Source organism: Rhodofomes roseus (assembly GCF_022264815.1).
Source record: "Rhodofomes roseus strain CIRM-BRFM 1785 chromosome Unknown C8Q71scaffold_6, whole genome shotgun sequence".
Classification (NCBI taxonomy): domain Eukaryota; kingdom Fungi; phylum Basidiomycota; class Agaricomycetes; order Polyporales; family Fomitopsidaceae; genus Rhodofomes; species Rhodofomes roseus.
Window position 1 is genome coordinate 485,890 of NW_025952962.1, and position 23,161 is coordinate 509,050.

General features: G+C 54.7%; 11 protein-coding genes across 11 annotated transcripts; 3 read left to right on the top strand and 8 right to left on the bottom strand.

Moving 5' to 3' along the window:
• Window positions 1-129: 129 nt before the first annotated feature.
• On the bottom strand, window positions 130-1,781 carry C8Q71DRAFT_496659 (uncharacterized protein). Its single transcript, XM_047918932.1, has 2 exons — window positions 1,003-1,781; window positions 130-942 (listed from the first exon to the last, which is right to left on the bottom strand). Exons 1-2 carry the CDS (start codon window positions 1,619-1,621, stop codon window positions 176-178), a joined length of 1,386 nt encoding a protein of 461 aa, XP_047780867.1. The 5' UTR covers window positions 1,622-1,781; the 3' UTR covers window positions 130-175.
• Window positions 1,766-2,709, bottom strand: C8Q71DRAFT_496581 (uncharacterized protein). The gene is made up of 2 exons (XM_047918931.1): window positions 2,357-2,709; window positions 1,766-2,302 (listed from the first exon to the last, which is right to left on the bottom strand). Exons 1-2 carry the CDS (start codon window positions 2,606-2,608, stop codon window positions 1,910-1,912), a joined length of 645 nt encoding a protein of 214 aa, XP_047780868.1. The 5' UTR covers window positions 2,609-2,709; the 3' UTR covers window positions 1,766-1,909.
• Window positions 2,710-3,607: 898 nt separating this feature from the next.
• On the bottom strand, window positions 3,608-4,893 carry C8Q71DRAFT_496735 (uncharacterized protein). Its single transcript, XM_047918935.1, has 3 exons — window positions 4,825-4,893; window positions 3,913-4,767; window positions 3,608-3,811 (listed from the first exon to the last, which is right to left on the bottom strand). Exons 2-3 carry the CDS (start codon window positions 4,668-4,670, stop codon window positions 3,730-3,732), a joined length of 840 nt encoding a protein of 279 aa, XP_047780869.1. The 5' UTR covers window positions 4,671-4,767; window positions 4,825-4,893; the 3' UTR covers window positions 3,608-3,729.
• Window positions 4,894-5,121: 228 nt separating this feature from the next.
• C8Q71DRAFT_496730 (uncharacterized protein) lies at window positions 5,122-6,659 on the bottom strand. The gene is made up of 7 exons (XM_047918934.1): window positions 6,398-6,659; window positions 6,275-6,338; window positions 6,139-6,221; window positions 5,931-6,088; window positions 5,739-5,875; window positions 5,510-5,682; window positions 5,122-5,455 (listed from the first exon to the last, which is right to left on the bottom strand). Exons 1-7 carry the CDS (start codon window positions 6,596-6,598, stop codon window positions 5,348-5,350), a joined length of 924 nt encoding a protein of 307 aa, XP_047780870.1. The 5' UTR covers window positions 6,599-6,659; the 3' UTR covers window positions 5,122-5,347.
• Window positions 6,660-7,135: 476 nt separating this feature from the next.
• On the top strand, window positions 7,136-7,849 carry C8Q71DRAFT_496918 (uncharacterized protein). Its single transcript, XM_047918937.1, has 3 exons — window positions 7,136-7,296; window positions 7,403-7,680; window positions 7,730-7,849. The coding sequence occupies exons 1-2, from the start codon at window positions 7,231-7,233 to the stop codon at window positions 7,631-7,633; spliced, it is 297 nt and encodes a 98-aa protein (XP_047780871.1). The 5' UTR covers window positions 7,136-7,230; the 3' UTR covers window positions 7,634-7,680; window positions 7,730-7,849.
• A 697-nt stretch (window positions 7,850-8,546) lies between these two features.
• On the bottom strand, window positions 8,547-9,313 carry C8Q71DRAFT_894129 (uncharacterized protein; the record flags this gene model as incomplete). Its single annotated transcript, XM_047928716.1, has 2 exons — window positions 8,547-8,978; window positions 9,053-9,313. Coding segments are annotated over 2 exons (693 nt in total), but the record flags the coding sequence as incomplete, so codon positions are not given.
• A 2,980-nt stretch (window positions 9,314-12,293) lies between these two features.
• On the top strand, window positions 12,294-13,226 carry C8Q71DRAFT_821247 (plant expansin; the record flags this gene model as incomplete). Its single annotated transcript, XM_047926198.1, has 4 exons — window positions 12,294-12,477; window positions 12,539-12,635; window positions 12,693-12,754; window positions 12,816-13,226. 4 exons carry the CDS (start codon window positions 12,294-12,296, stop codon window positions 12,959-12,961), a joined length of 489 nt encoding a protein of 162 aa, XP_047780873.1. The 3' UTR covers window positions 12,962-13,226.
• A 1,759-nt stretch (window positions 13,227-14,985) lies between these two features.
• On the bottom strand, window positions 14,986-17,148 carry C8Q71DRAFT_855763 (peptidase S28; the record flags this gene model as incomplete). The annotated part of the gene is made up of 11 exons (XM_047927218.1): window positions 14,986-15,197; window positions 15,257-15,383; window positions 15,450-15,537; window positions 15,605-15,691; window positions 15,748-15,769; window positions 15,835-16,020; window positions 16,083-16,264; window positions 16,313-16,369; window positions 16,431-16,725; window positions 16,779-16,823; window positions 16,875-17,148. The coding sequence occupies 11 exons, from the start codon at window positions 17,146-17,148 to the stop codon at window positions 14,986-14,988; spliced, it is 1,575 nt and encodes a 524-aa protein (XP_047780874.1).
• Window positions 17,149-17,981: 833 nt separating this feature from the next.
• Window positions 17,982-19,194, bottom strand: C8Q71DRAFT_703647 (uncharacterized protein; the record flags this gene model as incomplete). Its single annotated transcript, XM_047920329.1, has 3 exons — window positions 17,982-18,120; window positions 18,174-18,879; window positions 18,933-19,194. The coding sequence occupies 3 exons, from the start codon at window positions 19,192-19,194 to the stop codon at window positions 17,982-17,984; spliced, it is 1,107 nt and encodes a 368-aa protein (XP_047780875.1).
• A 391-nt stretch (window positions 19,195-19,585) lies between these two features.
• C8Q71DRAFT_497154 (acyl-CoA N-acyltransferase) lies at window positions 19,586-20,604 on the top strand. Its single transcript, XM_047918938.1, has 7 exons — window positions 19,586-19,661; window positions 19,713-19,742; window positions 19,802-19,849; window positions 19,910-20,050; window positions 20,103-20,192; window positions 20,258-20,290; window positions 20,345-20,604. Exons 1-7 carry the CDS (start codon window positions 19,623-19,625, stop codon window positions 20,471-20,473), a joined length of 510 nt encoding a protein of 169 aa, XP_047780876.1. The 5' UTR covers window positions 19,586-19,622; the 3' UTR covers window positions 20,474-20,604.
• C8Q71DRAFT_497260 (uncharacterized protein) lies at window positions 20,345-23,052 on the bottom strand. The gene is made up of 3 exons (XM_047918939.1): window positions 22,582-23,052; window positions 20,675-22,070; window positions 20,345-20,620 (listed from the first exon to the last, which is right to left on the bottom strand). Exons 1-2 carry the CDS (start codon window positions 22,858-22,860, stop codon window positions 20,736-20,738), a joined length of 1,614 nt encoding a protein of 537 aa, XP_047780877.1. The 5' UTR covers window positions 22,861-23,052; the 3' UTR covers window positions 20,345-20,620; window positions 20,675-20,735.
• Window positions 23,053-23,161: the final 109 nt, after the last annotated feature.

The window sequence follows — 23,161 nt, forward strand, 5'->3', positions numbered from 1 at the left end:
GAGAATTGTGTTGCCGAGAAATGGTACAGACAATAACAGCCCAAGTACAAGACAGTCCGACACGAGGCACCTTCAGCCCCTAAAACGCGATCGCCATCCTTCTTCAATCTCTATCTCGCAACACTCCCTCAACAGCTCCCTTCTCTCCACTCCTTGTCGACCAACATTGTCGAGTTCAGCCTCGTCGCTCCTCCTCGAACGTCTCGCCCAAGCCGACAAGCCCCGGAATGATGTCGTCCAGGACCGGCAACGATGGGAATTCACTGGACGACGTGCCTCCGGAACGTCCGTCCGCCGTAGCATCGCCTGCCATGGCCAGGAGCAACCCCGTGCTCCCGTCGAAGTGAATTTCCTTGAGCAATATGGGTTCTTCCTCCGGCCGTTCGTCCGCGACCAGCGCCTCTCGGACCCACTTTTCGTTCAACTCTCTGAAGACCTCCGACTCGTACTTCCACATATCCAAGAAGTCCATTGCGAACCGCGTGTCTTCGAGGTGAAGGTGGTCGTACGTACTGACTGCGACAGCCCAGTCATATTCGTCCGATTGACCGTACTCGTAGATCGGGGACTTGGGAGGCACGCCTCGTGGCGCTGCTCTGTCGCCCCACCTGCACAGGCCTCCTGCGTATGCTGGGTCGCGGGTAGGATCGAGTCTGAAGGCCTCGAGTAGGTGCGCGTGCGCGCCGGCTACCTGGCCCTGACCTACGCACGGGTTGTTGACCCACGCAGGGTTGAGGATGTCGCCTCCGTTCCTGAAAGGCTCGAGAAGGCCGGTCGTCGTGTGCGTCGTATGCTGCAGCCCGACGCGTGGAGTATCGACCCATACTGAATTCAGAATAGTACCAGTATGGAAAGACGGTTCTGCCGGAGCTGAACTCCTGGCAATGAATGCACCATCGGAGAAGTTGTGTGTGTCAACGGACAAGGGAACACGCTGCGATAGTATTGGTGAGTACAAATTCAGTTACGATTGAATCTACCAATAGCTTACCTTGCCCGCATGGTTGTTTTCCGTCGTAACTGTTTTTGAACTCCAAGAGTTCGCAGATGAGAACTTCATTGATTCCTGGCGATGATGTCCGCGGCGATTAGCGGGGATGGGTATCCCCGGAGGATACCTTGGAATCGGCTTCTTCTCTGCCTCCTGTCGCGACATCGCATCGGAGGGCTGCAGGGAGCCCATGCCCCGCATGACGTGGCGAATTGGTATCCCTGGAGGATACCGAGGGACTTCCTTCTGTCCGGCCGCCTGCTGTGACGTCGCGTTGGATGGCTGAGGAAATCCCGTGCTTTGCGCGGCATTGTGAATAGGTATCCCTGGAGGATACCTCGGAACTGGTTTCTTATAGACATTCCGCCGCGACGTCGCGTCGGAGGGCTGAAGGGAGCCCATGCTTTGCGTGGCGTTGGGCTGCATAATTGAAGCGGCAGGTTCAGCAATCTCGGAGTCGAGTGTCATGACTGCCGACGGCGGATGCATTTCAATCGTGCGCGATACGACGACGGGGGATAGGCGATGGGGATGCACAGGTGAGTGCGACGACAGAAGAGAGACGCGACTCCGGATGGTCCTTTGTGTTCGGGCGCTCGCAATATGCCGTGAGAGCGGTACCATTACCATGCCTTTGTCGTCCCGTGCACCTGCCTCGAGGCTGAAGCCACGCCGGTCAGTTGTATGGTTGACTCACTTACTTACTGATCAGTGTTATAATTACTAGGCCATTCGCTTGCACGCGACACAAAGAACAAGTACATGAATTAATGTCGTGAAATCAAGGCAATACACGCCCCCCCGTCTCTGCGTCTGCCCAAGTGATCCGACCATAGATATTGCAGTTCCGTACAGACAGTGACCCTCGTCTCAACCGTTGCTACCTCCATCACCGCTCTGCCGTCTGATTCTCGACGATCATATCTCCAGCCCGCGAAGGCCCACGCCGCTCAGGATACCCTCAAGTCCTCCGTCGAGTGACTCGGCGCCCTCCGATGGGGCGAACAGCAGAGTGCATTCGAGCACAGACTCATCGAGGAGCATGTCTGCCACCGGGGCAGGTTCGTCGGCCGCCTCCATCTCTCGTAGGAGATCCCACCACATGGTGAACTCCTCGTCCTCCCCCTTCCATTCTGCGAACCCGGGGAGGGGGATCGTAGTGCGTGTGGGCGCATGAACTGGAGGATCGATGCCGAGAAAGTCGTATGTTGACAGGGCGGCGGCACAGTCGGCATCGCCGCGATCGTCCATGCGAGACAAGGAGACGGTGGAGTTGAGGCCCAAACCAGTGGAGTTGTCCCGGAGGGACAGCTTATACAGACAAGTAAGTACACATTCATCTACGAATGCGAGTCAATGGCTTACCAGACTGCTGCTGTCGCTCTCGGTCGTATGTGTTTGTGTGCTTATAGCAACCGGAGACACGGCCTCGTAGGCATCGGGTTGTGGAGGCCCAGCATTCATCTCGAAGAGGTGCGGCAGGAGAGAGAACTCTCTGATGTATGCCTCGTCGACGAACTCGAGGATGGCAGCGTCGTAGGAGTCTAGTATGCATCCATTGGCAGCGGCGTCCACCATTTCCGTGTTCGCGACGATAGCTTGGTAATTGGTATCCATGTCTGTAGACACGAGATGCGGTGCTATTGATGTCGGGATAGCGAAGGCTTGTGAGCGTTGTGAAGGAGATCAACGCCGGGAGGAGGGGACGTCGATGATAATGAGCGAAGAGAGAAAGCGAACCGCGCGTGGCTGAGCCCTTTGTACTCGGGCGCCAAAGGTGGCCACTCGCAGAGTGCCGAGCGACTTCGACTCTACCTCCATGATCCTCCAGCCTATGCTGTGCTACCGCCGCACTGCCCTAGGCGAGGCTCGTATTACCTTACAGCCTTCCGCAGATGCTCGACGTATTTCACACCTCGATCGCATGTCCTCACGAAAGGGCTGAGATCCAAACATGTGAAACTCTTAGGCATGCTCATACATCTCATTGCAGCGCGGTGCCCAACGGCATGGCAGATTGCTGTGTCTATGTCTAGCCTCAAGGTTCAGTCCTGCGCTTTACAGGCTTGAAAAATGGCTGAGATACCAACTAGTGCCTTGTATCCTGAACGGAGCGATCGAAAAATATGCAGTGGTACAGCAGCACACTCCGAGTCCCCGCGTCTATTGGGTGGCTGGCGACGCGTTGTGTACGCGTTATTTGGTCTGCATTCCTTATGCAGTACTGTACTGTGGGTGCCTCGACGTCTTTGCACCCGATCGGAAGGCAGGTTGTCGTACCCGACCACTGCACAAGAGTCCCCGCCTTTCGAGATAATGCGCAGCGATGTATTAACAGCAGGCGAGTACATCCCGTTTGCCGCCACCTGTTTGCCACCACCTCACCGATGCAACACTGCATGGTTGAATACGTTGGCGTCTCGACTGAATTTGTAGCAAGTACTATTATAACCGCAAAGCGTAACAAGTCATCGCGATTGCATCAAGGGTCGTGAGCGTAAGTAAGAGACGTATCAGTCATAACTATACTAGCGACATCGAGCAGAGCGGCGACAGAGCGAGACAGAATAAGAGGACGAATAATGAAACACAGGATGCAAAGCAACTCGTGGACGGATAACAGCTGGTGAGTAGATAACGACGACGATCTGGCCCTTGCGCGTCAGTAATGGGGTGGATGGAAGGATCATACGTATACAAGATATCTACAAGCACACGACAGGCGACGAACAACCATCTCAAGTGGACTTCTCAAGTTCGGACCTGGTTTTCTCCCCCGCCTCGCCAGGCATGTTCATGCACAACTGCCAGGTAAGCCTGCTACCAAAATATCAGTCAGTATTCATGCACGTCACCCCCGCCGTCCCCACACCACCCATAGCACAGTCAACGCATTGCACACGACACAAGAATCGACGCACCGCTCGAACACGCTTCTCATCTCGTCTGACGGGTCTTCGTACACATCATGCGAGAGCCGAAGAAGCTCAGCGTGGACCTTCCACCAGCGCGACGACTCGAAGAGGTGCACTTCCCACACAGGCGTGCCCCGCCGGGCCTGTGCCTCCCCTTCAAGCCGTTGCGCGATCATCTGCGAGAGTCGCGTCTCGACTCGCGCGAGGGCCGAGAGCAACTGGGCGGAGGAGGCGGAGGAGGCGGGTACGGGCGTGGGCGTGCTCGGAGGTGCGGTGGCCCTTGCATCCTGGATAGCGCTGAAGAGCGCCAGTAGTGCAGGTGGAGGTTCGTTGAACGGTGTTGGAGGTGGCTCCGGTGCAGGTGTTGCCATGGGTGCTAAATGTGGCCGGGTAGGCGGTACATGTGCTAAAGCGGAGGGAGGCGTCGGGCGTGGCGTGACGCTCTCGGAGCGCGTGGAGAGTAGGCTTTGCAGCAGGCGCTGCCGAGCCTCTACCGTCGCTGAGTTGAGCCTTGGTATCGTGGGCTGGAGCAAGGTCTCCGGTGGGTTGTACAGCGTGGCGGTACCATTGGGTCGTGCCGGTTTTGCTTTTGGTTTTGAGATCGAAAGGGGACGTGCTCTAGGCGTAACAGATTCTCGTAGACGGGCATGAGGAACGAAAGAGGGAGCGTTGGGGTTCATCGCGATGGGAGAAATGAAAGTGCAAGATCGAGGAACGCGAGAAGAGCTGACCTCTGCTCGTGACTGTGGCCGGACGCTCGGCATTTCGCGAACTGGCCTAGCTGTAGAACAAAGCAATTTCGAGCCATAGATCGCCGGATTTGGGCAGCGGTCCTGGGAGGCTGGGACAAAGCGGAGTTGGCTAGGAGTTTCATCGTCAAGCTGGTAGATTATTACGGAGCCAGGATTACTTACTTACTAGGGTCTAATTGTAAGTCACACATGTATTCAGATTCGTAGTATCTCACTCGCTGTGAGAGAGCGCGGTGTAAATGAAGCTGGTTCTGTCACACCGAACTGAGCGTGAGTGGCTCTCGGGTAATCTCACCTGCATGTTAGCAATGTCAGAGCTACTGGCGGATGACATACCTGCACGTAGCTCGTAGAGAGGTATCGCTCTGCATTCGTCAGCGTTCGGTGAGTCGAAAACAACAACAACGCTATACCAACGACGCCCAGTTTGTCATGGGCACGTGACGCAGAAGGTAAGGCAGCGTTACGGAGGCCGGACTGGAACGTATACAGACAACATCCGGAAGGCATACATTCAGGGTTCCAAGAAACAGTGGGACGTACATACATAATACAGCAGGTCGCAGACCCGCTCGACCGTTACTGGGTCATCATTAAAGGCGTTACAGTGGGAGTCGTCCAGGGCAGGTGAGTCTCATAATGCGGAGTCGGAAACGAGCGTGTCGGCCTGTCTGGGCTCGAGCAACTTATTAGAGTTCTGGCGATCGGTTCTGCGAGTAGGCGCGCATGCACTCGACGAGGGGCGAGTATACTCGCTGCGCGCTCCGCACGTTGGAGTCGAACGCGGCGGGCACCGCCTGCACATACATGTCAGTTTTCGAAGTGGATACTCATATCTAACGATCACAGACCGTCATGGACCTCGCCATGGCGAGGTTGATGAGGAGATCGGCACACGAGAGCTTGACGATCTCCCAGGCTTCCTCGAACGCTGTGAGCTTCTCCGTCAACTCGCGGCAGTCGTCTTTGACCTGCGATACGGTACTCCGCGGACCCATTCTGAGCTCATCCTGGACCTCCGAGTCTATGTATGCAGTGATGCAGTTAGTCAAGACCTGACATGCTCGTGCAAGGACGTACATGGGTGGAAGCGAATATCAGTGCGGAGGGGCCCGAGGGAGAAGTGCACGGAGTTGATGCCGGAGAGGAGGCGTTGGAACGTCTTGACCAGCTGTGTCAGGAGCTTGTACAGTGCTTGCCAGATCGACATGCAGAGTCTGCAACTGCCTCAGTACGTTGCGTATAAAGCGAGAACACGGCGTAGACTCTCACTCCTCGAGCCCCGACCAAACCTTCGTGAAGAAGCCCTGCGATTCCGCCTGGCCCCGAAGCGCGGCAGCGATCTTGAGCTGGAAGGTCTCGACACCCTTGCCGAGTTCGCTGAACTTGTCTGCGGACTTCTTCGCGTTCTCTTGGTGTATCGCGATAGCCTATCTGTACGTTAGCGCGACGTTGCCAAAATACGAATACACACTCGTACCTCAAGGAACCGCGTGACCATGACCTTCTTCTCCCGGATGGGCATCTTGGACTGTGAAAGCGGGATGACCACCTCGACATAGTCTTTGTGGTGGTTAAATTATGAGTTGCATGCCAAGATAGTGGTCGAGACGTACTGTGGAGGAAACTCGCGCATTGCGAGGCGTTGTGTTGGGAATCACGGTACACTCTCCGGTGTCTCTAGAAAACACGGCCTCTTGAGTGTCTCGCAATCATCTAGGCTTCCCAACGCAGCTCACATGACGCAACGTATTCCACTCCTCGGTGAGAGGGTGATGCTCGCCGATTTGCGGTGTTGTCTCGAGTTGGCCGGCGACGGACTTGAATAGTTTCTGTATCTCCTGCTGGTCATTCAAAAGCGTTGCGAAGCATTTCTTCAACTCTTCTGCATTGTCATTGGTATACGGAGGCGGAGGCGTCCTTGCGTTGCTTCCAGACATGGCTGGGTGTGTGAGAGCAAGACAAGGCGCGAGTGGACGAAGCCCATCCGCGCATCGGCGCGCAACGCGATAATAATATGCCATGAGGCCCCCGAGTTTATGGGTCATGTGACATATGCATTGTACAGGTTTATCGTCCTCAATGCTCAAGCGCTCATCATGTGTCTTCTCCCTCTCCTTCTCTCATCATCGCGCGGCGATGACACTGTCTTTGCTCTAAAGGGACGATCTCTGCATGCCCATTTTTTGGTCTCAGCCTTGCGCAGATAGGGCTCATACAGCCTGAGGCAGCTCGACAGTTCAGTTGCTTACCAACAAGCATCAGACGGTCAACCTGAATGCAGTACTGCGTTGCGTCCTGGTTGCGTCCTGTCTTCTGTGTATTGCGCACATGCAGATGAGGTATCTGGATTTGGTGTGGAAAGTGGGTCCTGACTAGACGAATCGCAGTGTTCAACACGGTTCCCTGATAAAACCCAGTATGACGGCCGCAATATTGTTGAACGCTCCCTTACCGATCTTCTGGTTCTGGCGTCCCCGCGACTCTTGACGCGCCCCTTTGGCGGCGCGATGCGGTATGTACTACGCTGGTCGACACTGGCTCAGCTTGCAATGCAATCGATCCAGGGTATATGTCTTTTCCTTCGGGCCCTCGTGCCCACTTCACGTCGGTGCTGCTCCAGTTGACGTATCGAGCAGCAGAGATCGCTGGAAAACATTGGGGCGACAGGCTTCAATACGTCGAGAGCGAGCGGTGGCTCGCTGATGTGATAATGTCATGCGTTGTGTGTCGATGTCTTCCAGCAGGCCAGCGTCTGTCGCTGGATAGAGCCTGTTGCTCTGCTTCTAGTCAGCTGGAGGGGTGCAGTCACTCTAGTCGCACATACGCCGTGGTTTGAAACCTGCCTTGGCCTTCAGCGCAAACGCATAGAGTGTGGTGAGATAATATCCTTGTGCGCTATCCGGCGTGACATAGCGGTTCGGTGGTGTATCCAACTGATTAGCGTCGTGACTAGGACCGCACGCCGTATATGAGGAAGTGTACCAGCCGCTTGGTTCTGATCGGGTTGGATTCATTCCGAGTGCGTAGCTGTTCGAGATTATTTACTGGCCACTTACGACGTCTTACAGGTTATACCGAGTTTTTGACACCCTATTCGAAACGCCGTGCGTCATCAGCACATTCCCAAGCATCCGAGACCGATGGCGTTTATGCTTCACCCACACTCGATGAGCGTGTGGTTCGCTACTCCACGGTTCCACTAGTCCCCAGTCGTACCGTATAATTCAATTGTGGCAGGAAAGGCGACCATATAACGAGCGCATTAGGTGCCAAGGAAGACTGTGCGACACACCAAAGGAATGCCACTTTTGATCAGTCCCCTGCACGCGTCACCCCCACCCGGGCCTCGGTTCCATGGCACCGCCTCGTCAACCGACACCGTACGTTTATTCTCCCCGACTCCATCACGTCCCAACTAAAGCTGTCAATGCCTTCATCGAACATCTGGGCAACCACGCTAATGGGTGTCATGACTACAGACAGCGGATACGGACCGTCGCGCGCGGTACGATGTCCGCGAAGGTGATGCACGGGTGAGAGATGACGGAAGGTGACCGCGAGTGTTGCTATTCGGGCGACATGCAGAAAAGATTGTACCCTGCGTTTGACGTCATCGTGTGACTACCCCAGACTGAAGCCACTTTGGTGCGTTGCTGCAATGTGATGACTGTCCAGTTCCTGATCAAAGAGACAGATTGATTGACCTATATAATGGACACGACATGTGCAATAAGTACATGGATACCATTGATGGATCGCAAGGAACGTTTCCTCCTCCGATTCGCTCAAGCCAACTGGGCCCCATGCTCCGGAAGACAGTTATACAAGGATACCATTGTCCTCCCTCTCATCCATCGAGGATCCCCGCCATCCGATCTTCGACCACTATGAGCTCTCTTCATCCAGCACGTGGAAACCCAGGACGTCCGTGAGATCGTCCAGCCGCACTGACATCCGTGGTGTATCGAGCGAGAAGTGTCCCTGCTCTGTGTGCGTCGATACGACGTCGTCTGTTCTGGAAATGAGCGGGGTGGTCCCGGGAGAAGTCGCTTCGACTGATACACTCGTTAGTGAGGTGGATTCAACGGGAGGCTCCGTGTCTTGTACAAAGTCCCGCCGCTCAGCAAACTCCTTCCTCTCTTTCCTCCGCTCCCTCAGGTGGTCAGGCTCTTGGATATGGACCGGCGTGGTCGCGATGTCTCCCTTCTGCTTGACGAGGAAATGACCGAACAGGAAGACTGGCCGGTTCTCCTTATCCGAATCATCCATTCCCGGGCCCGGCGATGCAGTAGCAATGTTTACCTCAACCCGACCGTGCTGAGGTTATGGTCGACAATCCACCGTATCGGTGAGTACATACTCCGTAACGATTGCAAATAATGATGGCTCACCAGAGGGATGTCATTGGCAGATTTTGTATTTGCAGTGTTGATGGAACTCGAAGAGACCTCGAAGAGGTCATGATCCGCGGGCTGGACGCTCGTCCTCGGAGGTAGGTGCGGTAGCAGATCGAGCGCAGCGATGTCCGCCTCGTTGAACGAAGGAATCATAGTCGTCGACGTCGCTCGAAGTTGCGGTTCCGGTGTCGTTGGCGAGCGCAATGTACGATGTACGACAGGAGACTCTCGTAGCTTGTATCCATCATTTTGTTTGTGAGTCGACATTGAGACAAGCAGTCTGTGATATTGAAGGATTTCGTTAGGGGTGCCGGTTCTGTTCCGTTTGCGTACCTGTTGAAACTGGACGTATGCTATGCCCGGACGCCGGAGCAATGCAGAGCATCGGGTGGTGCGCACGGCGGTATACTACACAGGTACCAGCAAGCCACCCGTGCATCCGAATGGAAAGTTTGCACCGAAGTGGAAGGAACAGCACGGAAGGGTTAACAACGTTAATGATTGCCAGGTAACCGTTGAGCGCGAGCTCATACAGGGCTACTCTCTCCCGCGGCGGCTTCGTCGCCTGGCGGGCGATGTATAGAGCGCGAAATGTAATGAGGCTTTTGCTCAGCTCACGTAGTCGCTTTTACAGGCCGAATGGCTCCGGACCTGAAATCTCCCGATGAGCAGAGGCATATCGGAACGCGCGCGCCCAAAAGGACGCGCAGCGAATCTGCAGAGCGCAGCCAAAGAGATCGAGTGTCGACACCAGCCTCAGCCCGCCTCGATATTATATCTGCCATGAGTGTCTCTGCCCAGTCAGCCATGGATCCAACACTCACTGTCCCCTCTTCTCGCTCGCTACACTGTACTCATTTTAGGTGCCCTCGCAGATGCCTCTGGCGATGATGCGCTCCGCTAGGACGCCAGTATGCAGGGCAAAGAACCTTGCTATCGCGCGGACACAAGCGCCTGCGGACGGGGATGCTAGACGTGCGGGACAACAAAATGCGCGAAAGTTTCACGGGGCATTGGAAGCCCTCGCAATCGCGTCCATGTGCCGCATCTTTGACATTCGGCAGCCGCTGTGCTGTCCATTGTGGAAACACAACCTTCGAGGATCAACTGCCTAGTCGAAGGAGTATCCGCTTGAACGCGCTGACGACTCGGACATACTGCGCGTGTATGCATGCAACAGTGCTGTGCTCATCCTGCCGGGCAGTGTGGGTTCGGGAGCCACAGCCTCACTGGGGTATACCAGATGCATAACAGCCTGAGGTCAATACCGTTGCGACCGCTGTCTAGCCACAATTGACACCCACAGTTGACACCCACTGATACTACTGCGCACTGGCAGATGCAGCATTGGCGTCACTTGTTCGAACGTCTGAACTCGGCACGGTACTCAAGCAAGCACTGGCAGTACCGGTGGTTAGGGCAGTACGACATGGTCACTGACCACGCCACCCCTGTTGATGCACATGTTCAGAACTCCGTTGACCGCAGGCGCAGCGCGTCGCTCGAACTCAATCCTTGTCCCCAGGTAGCTTTTGAGGGTAAAGACCCGTTGATTTGTTGCCTATGCAAGTGAACGACTTGATGCTCGCGACCCGCAGACCGGAATCCCCGACTCCTCCCGAAGGGAGGGAGGACTATCACTGTTATGTCCGAGATGCGGGCGCTTGAACGAGCGCTCTCGGCATTCTCCGTCCATCCCTGCGTCGTCTGCCCGGCCTGGGGAGGGCAGCTTTCCTCCAACGCTCGAACATCGCACGTTCGCTGTTTGCTCTCTATGAAATGAACGGTTGCTTCTCGAGATCGACTGGTTGGTGGGACTCGTTGGTGCCTGCATCTTTCATTCTAGGGTATGGGCTCTATGCACCCGATGGCTTCAATCCATTCCACCTGCGCGGTTCCTCAGAGGCCTCGACTCAGATCCGTTGGGGAAATGTTCATTCAAGTTGAGTTGAGTTGCTGGGCATGAGCTCCACGTATGCTCGTGACGAACGGTGGGCGAAATCCTTTGGTAAGCCGTGGGGCAGTGTCAATGTGCTGGGATTTTCTCATACCCGGTCCTTAGAAGACTGTCCTCTCCCTCACTCAAAGAGGTCTTCCTTAGCATCTGCCTACGAGGGACAAATACCCGGTGTAGCAGTCCAGGTGTATGGTGGCGACCTCGCGTTCGTTACTGGCGGGCTCCACGGAACACTTTTCTCTCTCAATGACATCGTGCCACATCATGCGGTACGTTTGATTCCTGCACCGAACATGGCAGCAACCACATCACGCTCGAGAGTCGCTCCGGGGCGATGTACAGCGCGTAGAACGCCTTCGCCGTCCGTTGAGCGCCCCGGGCCCCAGCGATGCACGCGCGCGCAGCGTCCACGGACACCCAGCTGCGGACATCTGCAGAGCGGTCATCGCTGAAAGGGCTGTGACTGTTTCCACATGCATCAGGACCGGACAAGGAACTCTCCTGGCCGTCTCGGTATGTCGTGGAGAACACGCGGACGAGTTTTGTTTTGGACTCGACACTTGCTACGGTGCTGACAATTGCACCAGAATTGAGACGAACCGCTCTGGCCTCTGTGCGAATTGACTTGTTCCTCGGTCGAACCCAAAAGCTTACAAACCTTCGCACCGTTCGTTGGTAACCTGATTGGCGGTTGGTTTACGTCTACTGCCGTGCATATGGGAAGTATTGCGCCTTTGCCCACTCAATACTCCATTCAGTCCATCGTCGAAGTGCTCACCGACCGTCTGACGTCGTTCGTCGTTGGGGAAAAGGCGTCGCCCGTGCTGTCATCCCGCATTATGCCCGCTCGTGTTCGGCGATTTTGGGCGCTTGTGATTCAAACATCGTGCGCCTCGCGACTTAGGAGCGAATCCTGAAGCCTGAAGGCAGTACAAGGCTATCACTTAGACAACGCCACCTCGGCTGGTGGAGACTGCGCATACCGGTCGGGCAATTACTTGCGAGGAGAAAGAACCCCCGAAAAATTCAAAATTGCCTCTCGCGCCTGACATACACCTGTCCTCCGGTTGTTACGTCCACAGCTAGCATGCTGTTGCTTATGCCGTCTTCCCTTGTCTCGGTCAAAGCCACCTCTAGCCGGCTCAAGTCTGGCCCCCTCCTGACTATAAAAGACCTACCTGTCTCTGCCCGGTCCTCAGGCTCCCTCGTCCTCTTGTCCTAGACACCTCTCGCACCGCACTTTTTCGCCGTTCCGCTCACTCTCCTCTGACATTCACTATGTTCTTCACTAGGGCTGTCGTTGCTCTCGCCCTCGCCGTGTCTGCCCTAGCAATGGCCGTTCCCCGTGCTACCAACGCCACCTCCGGCTCCAGCCCTGAGACGTTGACTGCTTCCACCACTGTGACGTCCGATGCCTCCAGCTCAGACCCCTCTTGGTTATCTGGTACTCAGACTGGTGATGGTAAGGTTTCACATGTCGGGTGTCGTGAGCAATGAGGGCTGATCATCACTATACCACCTAGGTACTTTCTACCAGACCGGCCTGGGTGCCTGCGGTGTTAACAACGTCGACAGCGACTACATTGTGGCAGTGTCCGAAGATCTCTTCGACAACTACCCGTTAGTATTCTCATTGTTCCGTTGTAATATTGCAGTCATTAACCCGACGTATGGCAGTGGATACAACGGTATCAACCCTAGCAACAACCCCGTCTGCAACAAGCAGATCACGGCCAACTGTACGTCCCCTCATTCTTGTGGATGCACACAGCACAGGCTCACGGCATACTGCTCATCTAGACAACGGCAACTCGGTCACTGTCACTGTCACCGACCGCTGCGTCGGCTGCGCCGTCACTAACCTCGACTTCAGCCCTTCCGCGTTTTCGCAGCTCGCATCGGAGTCCTTGGGCCGTCTCCACGGCATGACGTGGACGTGGACATAAGACACGTCCTCACGTCCTCACGCAACGACCGCGCCCCCCGGTGGTGCACACGTCAACGCCCCATAGATTTCAATCTCAACAATATCGGTCTCCGCGCGACACGAGTTATTTATCCTCTCTTTATGGCTTTTCTTGGTGACAGGCTCGGATCTGACGGTGTAGAATCCGCGCCTGGGCGTCCCTTCGTTCCGCAGCTGCTTGCAGCGCGCGGCAGGAGGCTAGGAGAAGCGCAAATGTCTGTATGTATTATGTGTAATCCGCATAGAGCTACTCACGCGCTTCGGTCGCGGGATGTCATGGGATGTAGTCCAACATGTTGTAGAAGTTACATACTACATTGTCATACTACATTGTAGCATTGTCGGGATTGATTCATTGGATCCCTACGTTCGCAGGCAATGTCCTGAAGCTGAAGCTCAGAAAGTCCGGACGCTCAGAAATTGAAACACCATGATGATCGTGACCCAAGCCCGGGTTTGTGGGAACTGGGGTCAATCTGGGTCGATGCAACCAGCGGCCCTATGACTCTGTAGACAAGACAATCCTTCCTTCGCCACGTGGCAAGGCGAGCTTGAACGCAGAAGAGTACTTAGTAGGATCCGTAAGTCATCTTGGGATGGCGCACGGTGGACGCATACAAATAGATCTGGCGAGCGAAGAGGAAGAGCGCAAGGGTGAAGCGTACTTGGGTAGACTGCATGTGACCGTACAGTGGAGCCCGATTCAAAGCCGCAACTGGATGCCTTCCCGCAGAGGTTTACAGCGCGTTCTATCCTAAATTCGCACTGTAAATGTCTGCGGCAAGTCGGCATCTCGTGAGTACCGTTGCTTCGGATCAGTACACCTCTCTTCTAAACAGCTCATTTAGAAGGGGGGTAGGACCCCCCCTTCTAGGTACAAAACACGTCCGTAAAGTTGAGTTTGAGCCTCCGACGAGATTTGGATCTTACCGTCGCGCCCGCGCGTCGCACCCTGACTGTGCTCTGCGCCGTATTCGCACGAAAACAAGCGGGAATTGTGGGGATATTGAGTGGATGGGCGCCGGGATGGTCAGAAGACGGCGCTTAACCCGTCGATGGTGTCGACAGAGGGGCGTTGGTTAGTGCCCCCTCGACAACACAGAAGCCTGCTCAACGAAACTATGTGATAACACTGCCGTACGGTTCTGGGCTCTGGGTTTGCCGTGCCAAGTGCACCGCCCGGACCTGCATGCAAACTATGCCATATACCCTTGACCTACGCGCTACCCTGGAGACCCGCCCCCATGCCGCCTGTGCGCGATGCCACTTCTATGTAATGCCTCCTCTGAGTGATGACGTTTCTACGTGACGAGTCGCTTCGAGCGATGATACCGTCTTGTAGCGTACTTCCGTCGTGTAGTGTGCTCAGAGTGTGCTCGTTTGACGAAGCCGTCTCATACTAGCATGCGAGTCCGAGTCCACGCGACGACGCTACCTCGTAGCATATTCGCTCGACGAAGCCGTCTCGCAGCGGTCTAGCTCGACAATGACAGCAGACAAGCCTCGCCCATGGAACATGCGAGTCAGTGAGATATCTATGCTTGAAAATATACAGACACATTCGCACAGCCAGCCTGAGTGTCTTACGCGACGGTAACGTTGTGCCACCACGGCAGCGCGGCATCATTTGAACTCCGCAAGGTAGTGTCCATGGATTTTGAGTGGAGCTACGGAGGCGCACTGCAGATAAACATTCCTTAACCATACAATTCAAGGCCCGCGCATGCATTTAGAATCACTGAAAAGCCTGCGGGAAGGCATCCACTAGTATGATAGCGTAGTTCTGCCGAATACATATCACTCTTTGTTCTTCTCTGAGAGCGTCTGATACGAAGCATGATTCTGAAGGTAAATAAGTACGTGAAGGATACAGACGTCCCAGTCCCTGTGAATCTACCGAGTATTGTATTAAACTCGTACAAATGGCCCAAAACGTCCCGAGTGAGGCTACTGCTTATGCTGTTGTTAATGTCAGATACATCCATAACGACTCTGAGATCATGGCTATCGACGAGTTGGCGGCTCCCATGTCTCCAGCCAAGACTTCATTGTGGCCAAGCCCTGCGCTTGAACGGCAGCAATCGTCGAGTCAACCTCCCCGTTCGGGGCAAACATGTCCGAGCAGTGGAAGCCATCGCCCATCACAATGGGCTGCGTGCTGGTGCTCTTGAAGTCCGTCCCGTCAGCAGAGATGGTCACATCACGCCAAGGGTCCCCTGTGCAGCGTACCGTACGAGTAAGGGGTGTGATATGCAGAGACCAAACTGACACTCACTCTCTCCGTTCGCGAAGAACAGCCGATCAGACTTTACAAACCAGCCCTGGTATGCAGCATTTGTCTCGTTCACCCTCGGTGTCGGCGGGGAGCTGAATGCTTCTGGGAACATGAGCACGCATTGGCGCTGGGAGTGTGTTGTGTGGTTAGTTAGGTCTTGCCAGAAGGACTACCACAGAACTGTATGACTTACCTCCCAGTAGTCAGGCTGGATCAAGCGAGACACAATGGTAGGCACACCATCAGGAGCCCCATCCTGGTTGAAGCCCATTTGATTACAGCTGCATGCCAAGTGTTATCAGTCCACACGTTTGTTAACGGATGATGATCGGGCAGTAATGAACATACACGATCCAATTCCACGAGCGATCAGCATTGTTGACAGCAAGGTCGGTGTAGTACGCCGAGCTTGCATTGTATGTTCCGAAACATGTTCTGTAATAAACGTCAGACAACACCATTTCTGCGGATCACCGACAATCAGGGCTCACTCAGCATCCTCATCGCCGCAGACTGAACGAAACACATGGTTAGTTGGTCCGGTGTGATGTCTGGACGTTTTGGACGGATGTGCTCACAGTAAGGATAGTATGTCTCTTGCCAGAATCCTGCCCACGCGTTCAGCGCATTTTCAAGCCCCCAGCCTTCGGGCGGTGCAGTTTGGTTATCCTTCACTTCTAGTGCGTCGCAGAAGGGGAAGAACAGCGAGTCCGAAAGGTCAGATGACGGCTGGAGGCCTTGCCATTCCCAAATTGGATTTTGCACTGTACAGTTATCGGCGCGTGTCACTCTTCGATACGCCAAATGATGTCAGATAGAAACTTACGTGCACTAGCAAAGTCGTCAAGATGCGTAAGGCTCATGTTGAAAAGATCCTTGATCACAGTGATGGCAGTATCGTTTCCGGACGTGAAGACATCATCGATGTGCCCAATCACAGCCTGTACGTCGGACGAGCAGTTCTGTGGCATATGCTTCCGGATAATGTCGAAATACCCCCAGTAGTTGCTGATATCCTTGTCAGCAAGAGGGATACATACGCTCAAAACGACATACACAATACTCTCGACGACCCCCGAAGAGGACCATGCAGCGTAGAACACGTCAGGTTTGCTACAGCCGAAGGAATCATCAGCATTTGTGATCCCTGAGAGGAGGAGAGTGAAACCCTAACTTGACTTTTGTAAAGCTCGTAAGTGCGCCGGCGTAGCTTCCCCCGATGAGAATCCACGGCGCCACGTCCGGCGTGACATTGTCGCCCCCAGGCATAGGCAGTTTGACATTGTACGCGAAGTACGCGAGGTCGTCTATTGCTTGTTGTATCGTATGGTATTGGAGACTCGCGACAGACAGGTTGTTGTATGGATTTGACAAGCCATAGTATCGGTGCTCCAATACGATCGTTGCCCCGCTTAGCTCCTGAGCGATCATGCCGTCTATCGTAGAGTTCACCAGAAAATCTTCAGATCCTGTGAGAGAGTACCTTAGCACAACAGTACTCAGAAATCGCACGAACGCATACCTTCAGCATTCCCCTCTCCAGGCGTAGTCAGGATAATCGGCCCGCCTGCGCTTGGCTACTAAGCAACGACACAAAACGCGTTCTGGTATTGCTCACCAGTTTCATAGAACTCCCATGTATGCCAGTACCGCTGTTTGAACGTCCCCAGGCTTGGGTTATCGTGGTCAATCAACTGATCGAAGAAATATGTAGTATTGAGAGGTGGTAACTCGGTCCCGTTGAGATCGACGAGCGGACCATTGCGCTGAACCTCGGTCCTCTTGACATAGCTCCGTCCAATAGGTCTATGCCTCGGTCGGGAGAGGGCATCTGTGCCCACCACGAACAATGCTAATAGTAGGATAGCGCTTGTCCGCATAATCGCAGCCATGGAACACAGATGAACAAGTGGAAGAAGGAGACGAGCAAGGCTTGTCCACACGGTCACAGCGTTCATCTTTATATACAAGGTCAGGGGCCCGCCTGAGAATCGAGTCCGCCCGGCCATCAATCTTCTTCGTCAATGGCCGATTACGGATGGGCGGTGATTACGACAAGACTGCGTAACATAGCCAAGAAGAGCTGGCTGACAACATGACGTCGGTTAGCAGCTGTTGTATGGCAACATGAAGCACTGTACCGGTATGTAGTCCCTGAGCGCCGGCAACGCAAGCAAGACTCAACCGGTGAACATCAGCTTGAGCGCCTGTGTGGCTGTGACCGACGATTGTTCCGTGATCTACGTCGTGCCATACTTACGTAGTGCCAGTCTGTGCCAGTGTAGTGCACAACGAGTACTAACAGTGGCACAGCACTGAACACTGGGACACAGGTCTACACCTCATTGGAACCGGCGCAGATATTCTTAACAGGAATGACCTGTAAACACGAGCATTAACTACCATGGTCGGACGATTAGAAACAGCGACACCCCACGCACCCGTCACGGCGCGGCGAGATGTTTCACGCAGTGTGGTCCGTGCTGGTATCACAGCAATCCATCACAATTTGAATAGGTTCACCCGGCTATGCAGCTGGGTGTCCTCCCGAATGAGAAGTCGCTAACGAGTTGAAACGACCGGATGTCGTCGATCGCTGTTGCTGGGCGGGCGTCCTAGCGCAGCGAGAAGTTCCGCATGAAACGATATGTTACTGCCGTCCGAGTGGGTTCTGACAGACTTGTTCAAGAGACGGGCGAATAAGTAAGATTGCGAGTTACTGCGACTAATCCTTTCTCGAGGGTACAACACCACCTGTCAGCGTGCTCGGCAGCTCCTGCTCGCCAATGGCAGTGAGCAGCGCGATCGAGCCACCAACAAGCAAAACGAGGGCAATGACTGTCCCCGAAAGCAACACAAACGGCCTGACAACGGTACATGAGCGGCGCGCTCCGCTGGATGGACATGGCTCACTCACCCGCTGACATCCTTGCGCTCACAAGAATTTCCAGCCCAGTTTTCCGTGTGTCCCTTCGTATCTTTCGTTGCAGAGCAGGCGCAGACATAGCACGTGTGGCCCTGCTTGCTTGCCTGCACGCATTGACCGTGGCCGCTGCACGAGCTCGTTGAGTTACCACATGCCTCGGCCGTAGAGTAGCATGTCGCGATTGCGTTGATGGGCTCGGCAGGGCCAGGCTTGGGAGGCGGGAAAGGCGTCTGCGGTGGCTGGAGCGTGGAGCTCACCTGCCTGTTGACGTGGGTTACCGACGAAGGGAATGTGATGACCGCGAGCTTGAGGTCACGCTTCTCGGTCACGCTGGAAAGGAAACCCCGAATGGTTTCTGCAGCAAGCTTGTATTGCTCGCTTTCGCGACCGTGTTCCGCAGCCAGTTCGGAGAGGCCCGAAAGAAGGACGGCGGCGAACTTGTCGGTAGGGACGTCATCAGACTCCGCGAAGTTGACAAGAGTGGTCATCTGCGACAGGAAGGTTTGTGACGCGGAAGAAGGGGCGGAGAAGATGTCGATTATGCGGGGAGTCTTCTCAGGTAGCGTTTCGGGTGCGTATATGTGAGAATAGGTATGGTGAGCGCGGTCGAGGAATGTAGGAATGAGCGTCGAGAGTGATGCTGTGTAGGTTCCAGACGACAGAGAGAATGACTTCTCATAGGATGCAGGAATGGCAGCTAGGGAAATTGTCAACGCAGGACTTCATGTCAAGACGACTCTGACAACGTACCTGCGGCGTCTTCCTCGTTGACACCAACGAGCAATGCACTTCCAGGACCCTTCCCTACGAATGGCTCTTGCCTCCCCAGGGCCTCATTCATCTCGATGTCATCTCCAAGGGCCGCATGATACTCGAGTCCCAGATGACGCGAGAGCGCGGCATCTGCTTTCAATGCACTAAGGCTGGAGGCGGTCGCGCTCGCTGGATGCAAGTAGACATCAACGGCCCCCGTCAGCCCTGCAAGGAACGCGCATACAGCTATGGCCTTCATGAGGGCAGGACCTGCGCAGTGAGGAAGATACAGTGGATGTCGAGAGCTGGTCGTTTGCGCGCCGGCCGCGGTGCGCTGACCCTCCTGAGGCGTGTTCGGCAACATCCGATACCGTGATGGGACGCTTCTCGATTTGGCAAGCCTGCTAGTTCGCGTTGTACGCTGGATGTTCGCTGCCAGTACTAGTCATTTCGGGAGTCGTGACACTCCTCTCAGGTTTCGAATATCATCTGGAATATCTTCAACTTTTTGTGTGGGGGATTGTAGCGTGTGGGACACCGCTCTGTGAGACTTCTGAATCTCTCAATCGGTCACACAAAATGACTCGGCTCAGGGCGGCCCGCCGCTGCCGGTTTACTACAGTATATAATTCTCGAGCCTTCTCCAGTCACTCTCGTCCACTAGTTTTCATTCCGCTGTGTTGAGCAATGTCCTACTTTATCAGGAAGGCAACGGTTGAAGACGTGGTAAGTGTCATCATCTTGAATAGTGTGAAGCACGACCTCATTCTTGGACAGAACAGCATCCTGCAGCTGGTCATTGACCTCGTAAGAGAACGTGCCACCGATGGCTAGACCTTGAGCCTCATCGCACTATATTCTTCCAGGCAATATATGAAAAGGCACTAGACTCAGTGAAAGCCACCCCGGAACTCGTGAGTGACCCAGTGGTTGGTATCCTGCAGGACCGTGACTCAGCGCGGGAAACCCAATAGTTGCGCAAAAATCTGTTTGAGACTCCCTATGCACACACACTTCTTGCATTCGCAGGGACACCAGAGTCTCCGGGAAACGCAATCGGAATGGCAATGTACTTCTTCAATTACTCGACATGGACCGGCAGGCCTGGTCTCTATGTAGGTCATCGGCCATAAATAGTCGCAAACGGCACGTTAATTCGTGATACAGCTAGAGGATCTGTTTGTCGATGAATCATACCGCGGGAAGGGAGTAGGGAAAGCGTTCTTTGCAGAGCTGGCTAAGGTTGCGCAGGAGAAGGTAGACACTCAAGTCCACTGTTACATAGATCATCGAGCACTAACTCGCCATGATACATTATGTAGAACTGCGCGCGCCTGGACTGGTCCGTGCTCAAGGTGTGTTGCGTCAAATTTGTTATCTCAGCTGAAAACTGACATCGCATCTGTCAGTGGAACCAACCTTCAATTGACTTTTACGAGAAGAAACTGAGCGCGACGGCTATGTCGGAGTGGATGGGTATGCGACTGGAAGAGGGAGGTATTGAGAACCTGAAGAAGTTAGCTCCGGAGAAGCTGTAGCTGTCGGCATGACTGCACCGAACGTAAGTCTAATCATAACTCTTCATTGCGGGTTTAGATGGCAACGACATCGTTTAATCAAGAAAATTAACGAGGGGCATATGGAACGGGGAAGTAATGATGTAACTGCAAGGAGCATCAAGAACTCTGGGCTGTTTCTCAGTAAGCCTACGTCCCTAACATCGTATACGACCGGCATACCAGGGGATTGAGATCAAGGCCGATATTCGCCATTCCGGTAGAGGCGGCATGATTCCGCGGTCTAAGACGAGCCGGCAGCCCTTCGCTCCTGCTGAAACTGCGCAAGAAATTGCAGAACCTGCGTCCATCCAAGTAATCTTCCATCCGGTTGATTATGTGTCGTGTCCAGGTTGGGAAACAGCCTATCGAGTATCCTCGCTGTGCGTTCTGGACGGGGAGCGTGCCCGAAGTGGATGTAGCGCAGCGCATGCGACGTCGCCGGGAACGACTCGATGGTCGAATGTTCGCGGTCCATGAGGTTAGGCAGGATAAGGCGGGTGAGATTTGGACACAGCTGCGCCCAGTGAATGAGTGTCTCCACCGGGAGCTGCCAGCTGTTCTCGAAGTGCAGCTCGAGCGTCTTGAGCTTTCGCCACGCGCTAGCTAGCTCGAGCACGTCCTCGTCGCGCATGTCGATACGCGTGCGCTCGATGTGCCAGGAGAACATGACGCTCTCGAGGTCTCGCAGCGCGAGCAACGACCGCACGACGCGCAGAAGCCGCATCTCGCTGTGGCCATACTGCATCGATTCGCCGAACTGGAACGCGGTCGCGAAATTGACCTCGCGCAAGGAGCCGTCGAAGCGAGAGGCGATCGTGTCGATCATTCCACACCATGCTTCCTCGAAGTCTGGGCCGACGTCGTCTTGCACCTGTTGCACGCGGATAGCACGGAGGTGAGGCGACTCGACGGTCGCAATGAGCTCGAGGAGTCTGTCTACACGTCCCTTGACGTGTAGCCTGCGGAGCGAGCGGAACCCGTGGACCGCATCCGCGGCGCTTCCATCGTTCGCGCCGATCTCAGCGGAAAGATTGACCAGGGTGTGCAGGCTTGCGAGGTGATGGAGGAGGTCCGGAGTGCATGATGACCGACACCGCAGAACATCGACCGTAGTGAGCCCCGTGAAGGCAGACATCGACGCGAAAGACAGCACGCGGGACGTAGGAAGATGCGGGCCGATACCCTGGCAGAGTATGCGCACTTTCTCGAGACGCGGGAGTCTCGGGCCTAGCTTCTCTAGGAGAATTTGTGGGACATCGTCGACGGGGAAGGGAGGCTGCAGCCGTCCGGTAGTGTCGTGCAGCCTGATATCGAGACGGCGGAGGGAGGGGGATACAACCGACAGCAGTTCCGTATCGTCGATGTCATAGTGGTTGGGTGTTGCGTGCACGAGTGGGATGTTACCGCGAAACTCCTCCAGCGTAGGAATCCATGGACGGTCACCATTCACACGAAGGAGCTCACGGAAGACCGACGGGCTGATGTTCAACCGCCCTGCGTTGGTGATCGCACGGACACGACCAGCATAGAATCGGAATCTTCTCCATTCGAAGTCGTGCAAGTCGCCTGTAAACATCTAGAAATCAGGAGTCATATTAGGCTATACCGGGGCGAATCGGAGGCGTTGAGCGAATGGGATGAATCCAGGATCCTCTCATCGTGATGTTCTTCAATGAAACTTGTGCAACTGGCTCGCAAGATTCCATGTAGCACCACACCTGAAACCACACCTGATGATTACGTGGTAAGAACCAGACTGAAACAAAACGAACATAACTCGAAGCAGATGCTGGCGAACGCTCGTCAGCCGATTCGAAATGCAAGGATCGAGGCGGAGAATACTTAATCTGGACTCAAGAGCGAGGGACACGCCCTGGGCATGGCGGAGCATCGCCGCCACAAAGCATCTGTCAGCGATCATCACTGACATAACCGGACGCAAAGACCGTCATACAGTTGCAACGCGTCGGATGCCCCGATGTCAGCCGCCATCTGAAGCGCGTCGATCTCTCAATTGAAGTCAACTCCCATTTGCACTCTCGGGATCCTGGATCCATCCCACTGCCCCGAAAAAATATGTAACTCACGTAGGCTGTGGCATGATATGAGTATGAACTCCGCCGCTCGTTTTCTTGGAGGGGTACCGCCTGTAAAGACGAGAAGAGGGCCAAGAGGGGAATGGTATCATCTATGCTCCGCCACAAAATTGTCAATGCAGGATCCAAAAACCGCTTGCACGCCAACGCCGTGTTGAACAGGGCGGGACGATCTCTCTGGTCGCCAAAGCTTGTCGACGGTGGTAACAGGAGGTGGTCGAAGATTTCGAGCAAGATATCCTGGACAAGGATGACCCTGTGAGGAGCCATCCTTGGGGAGAAAAAAGAGAGGCAATGTTACGGTGAGATGGCGGAGGAGACAGGTGACTCTGTCGTGTATGCAAGTCGGATAGTGTAGGGCAAGAGAGGGAGAGGGAGCGATCACATCTGGGGCGCACTGGCGATGACTGCTCTGCAGTAGTAGGGAGCCCGCTAAAACATCCGAGACGCGCTCCAGTGGCGTGTCCATTGACTCCGTTACGCGCTCACGTGTCCCGCGTTACCGGCTTGTTCTGGGCCTCCCGCAAGACAAGATAATGTAAATCTTGTGTAAATCACCATTATATTCTGA

Bases quoted from the DNA above. Each gene is read 5' to 3' on its own strand.
- C8Q71DRAFT_496918 (XM_047918937.1), top strand. From the start codon at position 7,231: ATGTCTTTTCCTTCGGGCCCTCGTGCCCACTTCACGTCGGTGCTGCTC. The intron at 7,297-7,402 runs GCAGAGATCGCT...GATGTCTTCCAG, and splicing joins TCCAGTTGACGTATCGAGCA to CAGGCCAGCGTCTGTCGCTG.
- C8Q71DRAFT_497154 (XM_047918938.1), top strand. From the start codon at position 19,623: ATGTCCTACTTTATCAGGAAGGCAACGGTTGAAGACGTG. The intron at 19,662-19,712 runs GTAAGTGTCATC...ATTCTTGGACAG, and splicing joins AGGCAACGGTTGAAGACGTG to AACAGCATCCTGCAGCTGGT. The intron at 20,051-20,102 runs GTAGGTCATCGG...TTCGTGATACAG, and splicing joins CCGGCAGGCCTGGTCTCTAT to CTAGAGGATCTGTTTGTCGA.
- C8Q71DRAFT_496730 (XM_047918934.1), bottom strand. From the start codon at position 6,598: ATGTCTGGAAGCAACGCAAGGACGCCTCCGCCTCCGTATACCAATGAC. The intron at 5,876-5,930 runs GTGAGAGTCTAC...AGGCAGTTGCAG, and splicing joins GTTTGGTCGGGGCTCGAGGA to ACTCTGCATGTCGATCTGGC. The intron at 5,683-5,738 runs GTACGTCCTTGC...CTGCATACATAG, and splicing joins TGATATTCGCTTCCACCCAT to ACTCGGAGGTCCAGGATGAG.
- C8Q71DRAFT_496735 (XM_047918935.1), bottom strand. From the start codon at position 4,670: ATGCCGAGCGTCCGGCCACAGTCACGAGCAGAGGTCAGCTCTTCTCGC. The intron at 3,812-3,912 runs GTGCGTCGATTC...ATATTTTGGTAG, and splicing joins ATGAGAAGCGTGTTCGAGCG to CAGGCTTACCTGGCAGTTGT.
- C8Q71DRAFT_497260 (XM_047918939.1), bottom strand. From the start codon at position 22,860: ATGGCTCCTCACAGGGTCATCCTTGTCCAGGATATCTTGCTCGAAATC. The intron at 22,071-22,581 runs GTGAGTTACATA...CCTGATTTCTAG, and splicing joins CATATCATGCCACAGCCTAC to ATGTTTACAGGCGACTTGCA.
- C8Q71DRAFT_496581 (XM_047918931.1), bottom strand. From the start codon at position 2,608: ATGGATACCAATTACCAAGCTATCGTCGCGAACACGGAAATGGTGGAC. The intron at 2,303-2,356 runs GTAAGCCATTGA...TGTCTGTATAAG, and splicing joins AGAGCGACAGCAGCAGTCTG to CTGTCCCTCCGGGACAACTC.
- C8Q71DRAFT_496659 (XM_047918932.1), bottom strand. From the start codon at position 1,621: ATGGTAATGGTACCGCTCTCACGGCATATTGCGAGCGCCCGAACACAA. The intron at 943-1,002 runs ATGCGGGCAAGG...ACTCACCAATAC, and splicing joins AGTTACGACGGAAAACAACC to TATCGCAGCGTGTTCCCTTG.